This window comes from Muntiacus reevesi, chromosome 5 (genome assembly GCF_963930625.1).
Source record: "Muntiacus reevesi chromosome 5, mMunRee1.1, whole genome shotgun sequence".
In the NCBI taxonomy this organism is placed as follows: domain Eukaryota; kingdom Metazoa; phylum Chordata; class Mammalia; order Artiodactyla; family Cervidae; genus Muntiacus; species Muntiacus reevesi.
The window spans coordinates 9,594,547-9,608,914 of NC_089253.1; the positions used below are offsets into that span (position 1 = coordinate 9,594,547).

At 34.9% G+C, this 14,368-nt stretch overlaps 1 protein-coding gene across 8 annotated transcripts in view; it reads left to right on the forward strand.

Annotated features, from left to right (window-relative positions):
• PICALM (phosphatidylinositol binding clathrin assembly protein) overlaps positions 1-14,368 on the forward strand; it is a 94,117-nt gene that overhangs the window by 38,320 nt on the left and 41,429 nt on the right. For all 8 annotated transcript variants that reach the window (XM_065936911.1, XM_065936912.1, XM_065936916.1 and 5 more), the window contains exons 5-8: positions 5,725-5,818; positions 9,145-9,256; positions 10,478-10,584; positions 12,641-12,682. In XM_065936911.1, the coding sequence (XP_065792983.1) occupies positions 5,725-5,818; positions 9,145-9,256; positions 10,478-10,584; positions 12,641-12,682 (355 nt within the window). The remainder of the gene's footprint in view (positions 1-5,724; positions 5,819-9,144; positions 9,257-10,477; positions 10,585-12,640; positions 12,683-14,368) is intronic.

Genomic DNA, 14,368 nt, shown 5'->3' on the forward strand with positions numbered 1-14,368 from the left:
AGATATTCTCAGTAGCTGTGCACATAGATCCAGCTCGTTCTTTTGAATGGTTTTAGAATTGTGTTGTAGATGTACCTTTGAATTATTTCCTTTTTTTAAATCTTATAAAAGAAATGCATTGACTGTTTTACATATGCTTGCTTTTTTTTTTTTTTTTAATTTATTTTTGATCACACTACTTGGCATGTGGGATCTTAATTCCCCAACCAGGGCTTGAACCCGTGCACCCTACAGTTGCAGCACGGAGTCTTAACCGCTGAATCACTGTGGAGGTCCCTATGGTTGCATTTGTAAGTGAAATTCCCTGTAGAATAAATTCTTAGAATGGACAAGTCAAACAATATGTATATACATGTACCATTTTAATAGAAAACACCAAATTACTGAGTTAAATACAATTATAAATACCTCTTTCAATGTATTCTTCCATCATCATGAAAATGTATCTCATTAGGTATTTACTTTATCTTAGTTGAGTGACTAAATTTTAAATGTGATATTGAGTCTCATTCTCTCTTTGTAAAAATACCACTCTTGCTTTGTTAATTGCTTTTCAGGGTCCTTTGCCCATTTCTCTGTTGGACTTTTAAAATTCTTGTCTTAAAAACTCACTGGCAGTTTAGTCAGATAAATGTATGTTTGATTTCTAGCTTCACTCCAATTAGATAAGGGATTTTAGTAAGATACTTCAGCCAGCTTGCTAACTTTTAAAAAGTAATTTTATTTTGAAATAATCCACTTCCTGAAATGCTACAGAAACAATACAGATAACTCCTACACATTTCACTCAAATTGATCAGTTTTTAACATTTAATTATTCTTTATGTATGTGTGTTTGTTTACTTTTTTGTTTGATCCTTTTGAGAGTGGATTATATATACATCATGCCTTTTTACAGTTTATAACTCTCAACATTTCAGTGCCTGTTTTCTAAGAAAAAATATCTTTTGTTACACATCTATCAATTGGTTCACTTTTTGCACATCGTGCCACACAAACTGATGCTGGTTTTACAGGACAGTGCGTTACATGGAAAGGACTCCGTGAGACTGAACGGTTTGGGGTTAATGTGTTGGCACACGTACGGCCCATTTGTACCATAGTAGTGTGGTGTGGCACGGCTGGAGAGCGTTGACTTAAGCTTCAAGTTATTTCGTCTGTGAATTTTTAAAAAATTTGTTTTTATTTTTGGTTGCACTGGGTCTTCGTTGCTGTGCATAGCATTCTCTACGTGCAGTGAGTGGAGCTACTCTTTGTTGCCGTGCGGCTTCTCATTGCAGTGGTGTCTCTTGCGGAGCACAAGCTCTGGGTGTGCGGGCTTCAGTAGTTGCAGCACGTGTACTCAGGGGTTGTGGCTCTTGGGCCCTGGGCTGCGTGGGCTGCATTAGCTGTAGCACGCAGGCTTGGTAGTTGTGGTACCTGGGCTTCATTGCTTCATAGCATGTGGGGTCTTCTCAGATCAGGGATTGAACCCATGTCCCTGCACCACTGCGAAGTTCTGTAAATATCTTTTCATCTGTAGAATGGTGATGTTAATAGCATTTATCTATTAGGATTTTTGTTAGAGTTAAGTGATTAATTGTATATAATGCTTATTAGCACATGGCAGACTAACAAGCTTTTGGATTTATTGGGAAAATAAATTGTCACAGGTTATAAATACTGCCCCCCCCCTTTTTTAGCATGTATTAAAACTTAAAAACTATGTGATAAAAATTGTTATCTTTATTTTTATGGCTACTGTCTTTTAAGCAAACTTGGAGTGGGGTTTTCTACCTCACAGTGATCAATTAACTATGTTTTCATGGATATTTTTATGAATTCAGTCTTTTTATTTAAATCTTAGGTTCGTTTAGAATATATCTTGATATTTAAAAAGTGAGATGGAGATTAACTATAATTTTTTAATAGAAATATGGGATATTCAAAAATCAAAATGAATCATTACCTTGTATGGTTAAATGGACTTCCCAAGTGGCACTAGTGATAAAGAACCCACCTGCCAATGCAAGAGACATAAGAGATGGTTCAATCCCTGCTTCAGGAACACCCCCTGGAGAAGGACATGGCAGTCCACCCCAGTATTCTTGACTGGTGTATCCTGTGAACAGGAGCCTGGTGTGCCATAACCCATAGGGTCACACAGAGTTGGATACTACTGAAGCGACTTAGCATGCACACACTTGGTTAAATGACTTTTCACTTAAATACACTTATTTATCTAGCTCCTTTTTTGTTATTCTGGCAAATTCTTAGTCATTCTTCAAGAATTCACTCAAACATTTTTTTGAGGAAGCCTTTTTTTCTGTTAGATTTTTAATGGCATTGTCTTATCCATGAAGACAGTATAGAGTCAGATTCTTATTTTCAGGACTTTCCATAGTGTCTAAACATAGTAGATGCTTAATAGTTTTTGAAAAGTTGATTATATAAGTTTCTAAGCAGTAGATTAAATGGTTCCATGAAAAATGGATCCAATAAATTGCCTGTTGATACATCTTTTTTAGTTCGTTGTGTTAAACATTGGTCCCTTCGTTTTCTTTTTGTTTAGCATTCCATTTTTTTGATAATGTTAACTTGCCATGTAGAATTACCTTGAATTCTAAATTGGTACAATTTGAAGTGGTAAGACATTGTTAATGTAACTAGCAAAAGAAAGAATAATCCAGGTATTGTCTGTGAGTAAGAGTATGGATGATCAGCCTTTAATTCATTGCTCTCATATTTGGGAAGCAAGTATCTGAATTTAATTACACTTGATTATAGAAGTAATAATAAATACTTGTGTTCTGCATGGAGTATGAATTGTCATGCATTTGGTTTGAATCATATTTAAGGCATTTGGGTTTGTGAACTGAGTTTTTTGAAGTCAGTTGCTGACGTAAGCATGTGATAACTGTTCGGATTTTTCTTAATTGAGAAATTTAAAGTTCTCTGGGAAGAAATGATGTGGAGGCTAGTGAGAGAGAGAAGAATAAAATATGTTCCCATTGTTTTTGGCCTAAACCTTTGGGGAGATGGCACCTTTTACTGGGAACGTATTTGGAAGCAACATAGGGTAGTGGCTAAAAATTAAGAATTTAATTTTGGAAATACTAGTTTTTAGATGTCTGTTATTTTTTATAAGTTAAGATATCAACTAGGCAATTTGACAGTACTAACTAGGACCTTTGAGAGTTCTGGTCTGGGTGTATAAGCGGCAGTTTGGTAATTTCTGCCAGGGGAATGACAGTATCCTAGGGAATAAGTGTAGAATGAGAGGGGAGGGCCCAGAAACATCTTGAAGATACTCAGCATTTATTTTAGAGAATGAGTAGAGGGTGAGGTGATGAGGAAAGAGACTGAAAAAGTAATGGTGCGGTAGGAAGAAAACAAGGAGTGATGGCTATCGGGGATGCTGAGAGAGTAGAGAATTACAAGGAGGAAAAAGTTTGAATGCTGCTGAGAAGTCTAGTCAAGTAAAGTTGGACTGGTATTCACTGGAGAGGCGACATAAAGGTAAAAGTGGAGTTTACACTGGAGTGAGTTGAATAATGAATCAAAATGGTAAATTTGCCAGGTGACTGCAAGGGAATGAGAGGTGTCAGAGAGTTAAGGGTATTTGCAAGGGCATGATATAATACTTACCTTTGGAATTATGAGCTAGATGAAAGAAGGAAAAACTAGAAGGGATCAATGTGGGTGGTGGTAGGGTTAATACGTTGAAGTTTATGATGAAGTCAAATAGTTTTTGTCGTGGGACACTTGACCAAGGTAGCTAGAAAGTTAAAAGGTGACTGTCAGGATGAGGTGTGTGAATCTTGGCTTTTTCTTACATTGAGGGTGAGGGAGTGGTAGTGGGGGGTAGGGGTAATGTGGTTTCTTGGCAGGTGGTAAAGTCAGGATATGACTGTGAGAATAGGGGATGTGGTTAAGGGGCTTTGAGATCAAGATGTTGGATTGATTCTGCATGTAAGATATTGAAATTAACTGAGAAAAACTGAACCATTGTTGAAGTCTTTTGTGATACAAGGGAAGTGACCAGAAGGTCAAAAAATTACTTAGCAAGGGAGAGGGAGGGAGAACTGAAGGGACCAACAGTGACTGATGAAACAGGAGTGTGATGTGTGTGGGGATAAAGGAAGGGCTGCAAAGAGGGGGTGATGTCCTCATCCCGAACTCCTGAAACCGGTACCAGTCAGGGAGGATATGGGTATGTGGTGAGTTAACACATCTTATTTGGGAGGGTTATTGGACTAAAACTGATTAACAGCTGCCCACATAAGGCAGGCCAGTGTTTGTTCTTTAAACTTTTGTCCTGCAAAGCACTGTTCTTGCTTTTCATAGCTTAATGGTTTTTCTGGTATCTGGAGTTGTGTTTTAAGGAATAGCTTAGGGTAGAACAGCTATTTCTGAGTATGGATCATTTGTAAGTTAGGGAACATCTATATATATTTTTTTAAAGGGCCTTTTTCCTCTACCAGAAGTTTATGAAAAGCTCTGCTTTAGTGTCTTACACACTTGGGTTTACACACTGACCCTAAAATCAATTCGCTTTCTGACCTTAGATACTCTCATAACCTCAATGAACCTGAAATTTCATTGTCTATAAAATGGGACAAGACCACCTGCAGGATTTTTCTGAGAACTTGAAAAATATACATACACCAAGCCCTTAATACAGAAGCTTGGTCTATAATAAACATATTGGTGTTAGTTGTGTGTGTTAACCCTGTTACCTCTTATCTAGTGTTTTTGGTGTCAGTTTTGTAAAATTCTAATTTATTTGGTACTGCTGGTATTTATCTTTCTTTAGAAGTATCTAAAGAAATACGTAAAGAAATCTTTTTGGAAATATTTAACAGGATATTTTATTAAAAACCGTTTCTCTTAAGTATCACTTATTTTAATGTCCCAATTAGAATGACTTGGTAAAACTGTCCTTTATATTGTAAAAAAATAATTTTTTTTAATTGTATGTCTTTGAGTATATAGCTTCATGTTTTATTTATTTATGGCTGTGCTGGGCCTTTGTTTCTGTGCCCAGGTTTCTCTGGCTGTGGAAGCGGAGGCTGCTCTCATTGTGGGGCACAGGCTTCTCGCTGCGGTGACCTCTCCTGTTGAGGAGCCCTGGCTCCAGGGCCCGAGGCTTTAATAGTTGTTGCACGTGGGCTCAGCAGTTGCAGCTTGCAGGCTCCAGAGTCCAAGCTCAGCAGTTTTGGCACAGGGGCTTAGTGCCCAGCGGCAGGTGGGATCTTCCAGACCAGGGAACCAGTCAATGTTCCCTGCATTACAAGGAGGATTCTTAACTGTTGGACCACCAAGGAATCCCTAAAATAATTTTGATTTGCATCACAAATAAACTACTTTAAATAAAGTGGTACTCACCCAGACTTCAGACTCCATTGTGCCCTGTTTAGTAATTTGAGGGAAATGCCCTTTAGACGCTTGAGCAGTGTGTTTCTCATGTGAAAAGTATAGTATAAACCTGGTTATATATTGTAAGCTTTTATTTTTATGCTCATGTTTTACATCTTTTTAGTTTGAAATGAGCACCTTGATATGGGACATATGGTATTTCCTGTTTTTGTTTTTCTATACGATTTCTACTTGAGGTTTCAGGTTCAATAATGACATAAAAACATGTGATGTTTCGTAACAACTTGTCCTCTGTTTAAATAAAGAACCAGATGGGAGTTTGAAACATAGATTTAATAAGACTCAATTGTTTTTTTCTTTAAACAGGGCCGATGGAGTTATGAGAACCATGAACACAGAAAAACTCCTAAAAACTGTACCAATTATTCAGAATCAAATGGATGCCCTTCTTGATTTTAATGTAAGTTGATTACATAGATGCTTTTGTAATTTGATATTTTAAAAATTGCATCATTTTAATTAGATTTTTTTATCTCAAGTTGTCATAGACTAATTTTTTCACACTATTATCCTGTTTGGCTAAGGATTTTCTATAAATGTGGTCCCAAATCAGATTACTTTCTATTTTAATAATTGCTTAAGATTTACTTTGATTTCTTTGGTGGTGCTTCCATGATCCCCGCTATATCATAGGGTATAAAAGCTGAAGAAAGTGATGGAGAGGTGAAGAGATTGATGTGAAAATCTGCTTTTTTTGATAATGGTTTTTAGATGTTAAAAATGTACAAATATTTTCCTTATGACTAGCTGTCTTAAGATTTCACTTTTTGTCTGATTTGCAGAACTCAAAGCACGACAGTTATTAAGAAATAAAGGGAAGTTCAAATATACTTGTAACAGTGTGTTGTATAGCTATTGCCCAAGGACTCTGTGTTCCCTGGGATTTTTGTTTTAATGACTGCTACTTGAACCAAGTTTCCAGCTTTGTTACTTGTTTGTAGTATGTTGGGTGTTAGCATTTTCAAGTCGTCTTTTTTGGTGCATCTAGCTTAAGATACTTTATTTTAGACCTTGTAAGTGTAAGTTAGCGATTGAAACTGTGACAGTTTAATGCTGAAATTGATTTTCCTTTATTGCTGTGACAGTTTAATGCTGAAATTGATTTTCCTTTATTGCTGTGCTGTTACTCGGTAATCTTTAACTTCTGGAGGCCAGGGACCAGCTAGCTCTGCTTTTCCCTGCTGTGTCCCTGTTGTCAGTACTGTGTGGCACATAGATAGTGTTCAATAAACATTGAGTAAATGCATCCCATAAGTACTTTATAGACTAGAACAGGTACTCAAGCTGCTGTTTTATGTGGCTTGTGACCTGAGAACATTTTTAAATGGTTGCAAATAATAAAAGGGAGTATTTTTACATTTTTGAATGGTTGCTAATAATAAAAGAATTTTTTAAGTATATGAAATTTGTATTTCAGTGTCCACAATAGTGTTTTTAGAACAAGCTCATTGGTTACATGTAGTCTGTGGCTGCTTTTTTGGTGTAATAATGGGGCCAGGTAGTTGTGACAGATCATATGGCCTACACAGTCTGAAATACTGAGTCACACCCCTAGTTTGCTGGCTCCTAGTCTAGAAGACAGGGGATTAGTGTAACTGCTGAACTTTATTTTGATTTTTATAGAGAAAATGTCCAACCATGAATTTTTTTTCCACTTAATTTATTGTGGGCATCTTGATAAAATTGCATGTTCTTTTCAGTGTCTCATACTTTGTTGTATGTAATAATTTATTGCTTCCCAGATGGCTCAGACAGTAAAGAACCTGCCTGCAATGCAGGAAACCTGGCTTCAATCCCTGGACTGGGAAAATCCACTGGAGAAGGAAATGGCAATCCACTCTAGTATTCTTGCCTGGAGAATCCCCATAGACAGAGGAGCCTGGTGGGCTACAGTCTGTGGGGCTGCAAAGGGTTGGACACGACTGAGCACCTAAGCACAGCAACACATAAATATCATCAGGACCTCCCTGCTGGCTCAGTCAGCAAAGAATCTGCCTGCAGTGAAGGAGACCTGGGTTCCATCCCTGGGAAGATCCCCTGCAGAAGGAAATGGCAACCCACTGCAGTGTTCTTGCCTGGAAAATCCCATGGACAGAGGAGTGTGGTGGGCTACAGTCCATGGGGTTGCAAAGAGTCGGACATGACTGAGCAACTAACGCTTTACTTGTTGATAAATGTTGAGGGCATTTGGTTTTTTAATTCAGAAAATAAATGGGGACAAAAAAAACAGAAGGGAGGAATACTAGATACTCCATGTGTGTGTTAGATAATAGTGTATCTATACATTTATAGGCCTATTTTATAGAATTAATGCCCTAGACAAAGAATTAGATGGTCAAAGGTCATAAACATTTAAGTTTTTAATAAATATTGCCAAATTATATTCCAAAAGGGTTGAGCCAGGTGCCTAGTCAATAGGCACCTGTTTTTCTTCGTTCTTATTGGAGTAGAATAATACCTTGGTTTTGACTATTTTGATACCTACTAGTCTGGTACTCAAGAGAGGATAGTTCAGTAATTCAATTTGATTCTTTTAATTTGCGTATCAGTGAAGTTGAACTTCTTTTCACATTATTAGCTATATGTATTTTTTATTTTGTGAATTGTCTTATAGAATTCTTTCTATAATGCAGATTGATCTTGTCAAATATTCTGAAAATATTTACCAAGTTGTTGCTTACCATTCAGCTTATATTTTTCTGTACCTAATACGTTAATTATCATGTACTTAGATATCTAGATGGCAACCCAGTCTAGTATTCTTGCCTGGGAAATCCTATGGACTGAGGAGCCTGGCAGGCTAGCGTCGGTGGGGTCATAAGAGTCTAATGCAACTTAGCAACTGAACCACCACCACCACAGTTACCTAAAAAGGAACATAAGATTAACTTGTTTTATCCTTCTGTTATTTTCTTGAGATAAAGCTAAAGGTAATTTCTCATATATCTTGGTAGATAATTGCTTTTTTTTTTTTTTAATTAAAACATGAGTCACTAATAATAATAATATTGATCATTGGATACATGTATATATATGGGTGAGTCCCTTCTCTTTTCACTTGAAACAAGCACAACATTGTTAATCAGCTATACCCCAATACAAAATAAAAAGTTTAAGAAAAAATAAATATTGATCATTTATGTGTAAAATACTACAGGAGACTCTACACCAGTATGTCAGCTAATTCTCCTGTAACTATATGAGGTAGAAATATTATACCCATTTTGAAGGTGAATTTGTTTGTAATATTGGGAAAATTATTTCTTTTTTAAAAAAATATTTTCTACCTAGCTTAACTCAGTTCTTTGGTTATTATAGTAGCCATTTAATAAATATTTTTTTATTTAGAAAGAGTCAATAAATTCTTCATGACTGAAAGTGAACTTTACTTAGAAAGGGGCTTTATTTTGTCATTGGAAGTAATTAATGTTGAAATGAACTTAAAATACTTTTGAGATGTAGCCTAAGAATTTCAAAGTACTTTTGTTTTCACTGACTTATTTCTGAACTAAATTCAGTGTTGTCGGGTTTGTGTTTGTGGCTTTTAAATAAATCTGGACTCTTCAATCAATATTTTTGCACTGTATGGCTGTGACTGATTACTAGAGATAAATGTCTTTTTCTGTCCTACACCTAAGTGTTTGAATTCATTGTATCTTGCTTTGAAGGAAATCATTGTCATTTTAGAACAGAACATTAGCTAATTTTTCTATTTTTTTTCCCCAGGTTAATAGCAACGAACTTACAAATGGGGTAATAAATGCTGCCTTCATGCTCCTGTTCAAAGATGCCATTAGACTGTTTGCAGCATACAATGAAGGAATTATTAACCTGTTGGGTAAATATTTCTATTGTTTAATAACATTTTATTTCTTATCTTGTATCATTGATCAATAATATTGTCTTAGTTATTACTTAAAGCTGCCTTAAAATTCATTGAGATACAGTTATTCATTGAACAATATGGAGAAAAGAATTTTATACCTGACTACACATGCTAAGTGATTAAATAATTATACAATTAGAATGTTCAGCCAGATGAACTCTGCACTTTTTAAATATATCTATTTTTTCTATCAGTTTTATTTTTAGAAATAGAAAAATTTCTTAAAAATTAAGTTGAGATTTTGTGTCTTAGGAAAATAATTTCCTCACAGTTTATTCCAAAATGAACTTTTAATTGTAAAATTGATACTTTTTTCTAAACTTAATTTTTAGATTGATAATTATTTTAAAATAAATACTTTTTTAAAGGATGTGTTTTACATTTGAGGCATTTTAGGAGTGTCTGGTGCTTGGTTGTATATTAGGTATATATGGTGTTCAGTTAGTTTTGCCTAGAGATGCTGATTTTTTTCAATGAAGTTTGAATGGAGTAGAAAAGTAACAGTCTACAGAGTGTCAAAGTATCAAGTGTCAAGATGTCAGATGTGTTTACTCCAATATATTTGTTCTCCCTTTTCAGTAATTTTTTAAATTTGATTTTCATAGGCAGGGGTAATACAAACTCATTTAGGGATGCTTTAATCCACGGAGATAGGGAAACTGGATTTTTTTTTTTTTTCCACAAGGGAAAAATGGAAAGTTTTTTTTACAAAGTTTTGGAAAGTATAGTCTCACACCTTGTGACTGGTATAAGTTAAGCTCTTTACTGCTATTTATGTAAGTTAAATTACTTTTCCAAGTGACATCTGGACTTAGAAAATTTGCCATCTTTCTTAATATTACTTAGAATATTTGGAAATAGACATTTAGCACTTTTAAATGGAGTCAAATGTGATCTATATTAACATGCAAATTATACTTAGGGAATTGTTACGGAAGAAATACTGTAGGAAAAACTGGTAATAGGAGTAAAGTCATAATTTATTCATTTTTAATATAGCAGCATCTCTATTTTAACTTGCTTTGAATACCTAAGCTAATTTAACACTTTTTTCTGTAGGGTGAATGTGTTTTCTGAGACATCAGTATAACTCAGGCTGTTTTAAGTCTTTTTCTCTTCTTAGTATTATATTTTGATGTGAATAAAAGTATGTTTACATCTGTTTTTTGGCAGAAAAATATTTTGATATGAAAAAGAACCAGTGCAAAGAAGGTCTTGACATCTATAAGAAGTTCCTGACTAGGATGACTAGAATCTCAGAGTTTCTCAAAGTTGCAGAGGTAAACTGTGTTTAAATGACTGTATCTCTTAATTTGGTTTCTTTGTCATTAAGTGTACATTTCAAAGAAATCAGCCTTTACCCAATGAAAGAAGTGTCTTAAATATAGTAAGGTATCTATTCAATTATAACACTATACTATATTGCATTCTGTGCTGTAGTATGAATATGATACAGCATTGAATATTATCCTGTGTATTTAATCTAGTATTGAATACTAAAAAGTAATTAATTTTTAAATTCTTTCTCTATAAAATCAGGTATATGGCGGTGATTTTTATGTTTGGAATTGGCTGTATATTGTAGACTTATTCTACTAAATATGGTAAAGAATACTCTATGTTAGTGCAGATCGCCTTCCTTCAGTAAGGCTTATAACCAGAGCCATGTGGTTCAGAATGTTTTCTTCCCTTCAGAAGTGAACTTAATGTGTTTATTGTTTGTCATTGTTTGTGAAAGCTATGAATGTAGGTTATAAGATAATTAATTTTGTAAATCTTTTTGAAAAATGAGTTTCTGAGAGAGTCACAGAAGGTAGTTGTGGTAATGCTTATAGACATTATCTTGCTTCCACAAAGGCAGCATTTAAAGAGTTTTTGTTTTCCCTTTCTCTTCCATCTACCTATTATTACCAGAGGTGTCTTGTTAGGGTAATTCTAAAAGATGAATATATTGTATTATTGATCAATAATATCCAAGTAGTTCATCTGAAGCTAGCAAGTTGGTGATTCTGCCTCTATTACCGTAGTGATGTTTTATTCTGTAGTAGGTGGAGAAAGATACAAAAAGATGATGAGACCTTTGAAGAAAATAGCTTTGTGGTGTTAAACTATTTTATGAAGTGTACTGGAATTTATTTGGATTTAAAGTATCTCTCAAGGAGAAATCAGTTTTTTCGCCCATTTCTTTAGGGTCAGTCACATGCTAAAACCAGAAAGAAGTAGTATTTATGATGATTCTAGTAAATTCTTTAAATACATGTACTTTGTTGACCTTTCCCTTTGGCTTCTTTTGTTCTTTGCATTTGATAAGTTGTATCTACTGACTTAAGTTTTAAGCCCTTACTCACCTCCAGATCTGCTGGTCTCACCCTGTGATGGAATGGACCATCCACTCCATAGGAATACTCCCCTACCTTAAGGATATTCTTTGATCAGGTGCTCTCTGGGCTCGCAATATCATTATGAGACCTTAGTTCTTGGAGTGAAGACTCAAATAACCTATTCAAATGTGTTTGAAGCTGACAAATATATCATTCAGTGGTTAGCTTTGAAGATCTTGGTATGAATTATTTTATCAAATTTTCTATTGATACCATTCTGGAATTGGCCCTTAAAAGGTTGAGAAAAGGAAGGGAGAGTGATTAGAAAATGAAATAGTCATATAGTATGAATAATCATGTCACAGGAGGGAAAAGAATTTTTAAATTCGGATGTTGAAGTAAATAAGAATGATTTTTATCATCTTTGCTAGAAATTGCCTAGTACCTGAGCATCGTGAAAGTGTGTTGGGATTGCTTTGTGGGGACAGTTATATCCTGGTTAAATATCACTTGGTATTTGTATAAAACCTGGCCTGCTTGAGTGAACGTAGGTTTGAAATCTATGGTCACTGCCACGGAAAGTGTACTTTATGGTGAAAGAGTGAGTCATTGTTGTTAGGTTTGTTCCTTAACTTCTTATTATGCTCCAATAGACTTGTTCATGGTCAGCCTTTCTAATTCTTGGTGTAGTGTTTTTGTCATAGAAGTGATGGATTTTTCAGATTGTGACAAGGTAACTTCTTTAGGTGTTTCGAAGATGTAGAGATGGTAACTTAGTAGCTTGGTTGCATTTCCAACTCTCCTTCCCCTCCTGTTAGAACTTTTAGAGCCATCAGATAATATATAAGTCTTTGGAAGTATTGAATGATATCTGTGGAGATTAAATATTCTTCTAATTTTAAAGAATTCTTCCTGAAATATTGCTCATAGTACTAGTCATAATTTTCTAAATTTTACTTATAAAACCCCTTATTATAATTTTATCTATTAAATACGATGCTCCTTCTTCTTACAGCAAGTTGGAATTGACAGAGGTGATATACCAGATCTTTCACAGGTAAGTATTGTTGTAATATCAGTCTCTGTCTGCTGTGTTCTACTAGGTCTGAAGGGTACAAAGATGAATAATATGCAGCTCTTGCTGTCAAGATCAGTGTAGTTTTTCTTGATTTTTAATGTTTTGATATATTACTGATGATTGTTCCAACATTATAACCGTATAAAAATCTACTCATTTCTTCTTGATAGAGCCAGCGAGTGCTCTGCTGTTCTTTCAGTTTATTCCCTTTCAGTCTCTGTTTCTCATCATTATCATTACCACCCCCCACAAAAAGAAAGAACTGAACTTAGAGAATGGTATTTTAAAAACAAAATCTTCACTGTAATATTGGTAGAGAATTATCTTACACAGGATTTGTTTTTCCTGTTTTAAACCTTCCACTTTGGCTCTTTGACTCAGGTAGATACATTAAATAAGTATAAACCTCAAAACATTGCTCTTGAGTCCTGGCTCTGGCACCAGCTGACCATGTGATCTGGGGAAGTTACTCTCTGTGCTTCAGTTTCATTATTTCTAAAATGTAGGTATTACAATACCCATCTCAGTTGGGAGGATTAAGAGTTAATACCTAAAAAACATTTAGAGCATTAAGCATTCAGTGTTAGCTATTATAATATTAGTTTTTATTATCATTATCTTAAAAAAATTTTAGGAAGGAAGCTTTAGAATTGCAGTTTTTCTGGCCTTTTCTGGTGTCTGTTTACTGAGTATTAAGAAGGAAAGGACCTGGCATAAACTATCCTTATGTGTCAGCTCTCTTCTCACTAGTTGTTGTCTCTTTTACCTTATTTTCAGTCATTCTTTTAAATACTTTGCTCGTTAATGGTTCTTCCTGTTTTTCTCTGTACTCACTCTTTCTGGTTCATCTCTTTGATCTCCAGGCTAAGGGTATACACTAGATCTAGTTATGAATTATATGCAAATAAAAACTTTTGTATATGCCCACACGAAATAATTGACCTTATTAAGATTGAGCACGTTATTGCTATAGACTTAAGTGTGATAAGATGAGTTTGAGTAAGCTCCGGGAGTTGGTGACGGACAGGGAGGCCTGGCGTGCTGCAGTTCATGGGGTCGCAAAGAGTCGGACACGACTGAGCAACTGAACTGAACTGAAGTGTGGTAAGAGTCATTGTTTGAACAGTAGAAACTGATTTGACAGTTTCAGATGGTAGGGGAGTTTGGGAGAGGATGGATACATACATATAATATGGCTGAGTCCCTCTGCCGTCCACCTGAAACTGTCGCAACATTGTTCATGGGCTATATGCCAATATAAATAAAAAGTTTAAAATAAATAAATTTAAAAGTAAAAAGATCAGCCTCAGGCCATACTGTCATTATGTGTCTGTACTTTAATATTCATGATATTGTACTTTAGGAAAGATGGTAGTTATACACGAGTGGAAATTTTTAAAAAGCGGAAATTTGAGATTATTTACTCCTTTTATGTTTGTTGTAAGTTGTTCTTTTTAGGATGTGAAGCATCACATTTCCTTCACTTTTTGTAATGTGGATTTGACTTTGAAAAAATAGATATATTTAAAAGGGATTTAAGAAATAGTTATTAATTATCATACCTAGGTATTTTAAGTATTTGTAAGCACAATTTAAATGTTTCAGAAAAAAATACTTGGTTTAAATGACCTCAGTTTTAATTTAAGATTCTGCAGCATAGTAGTT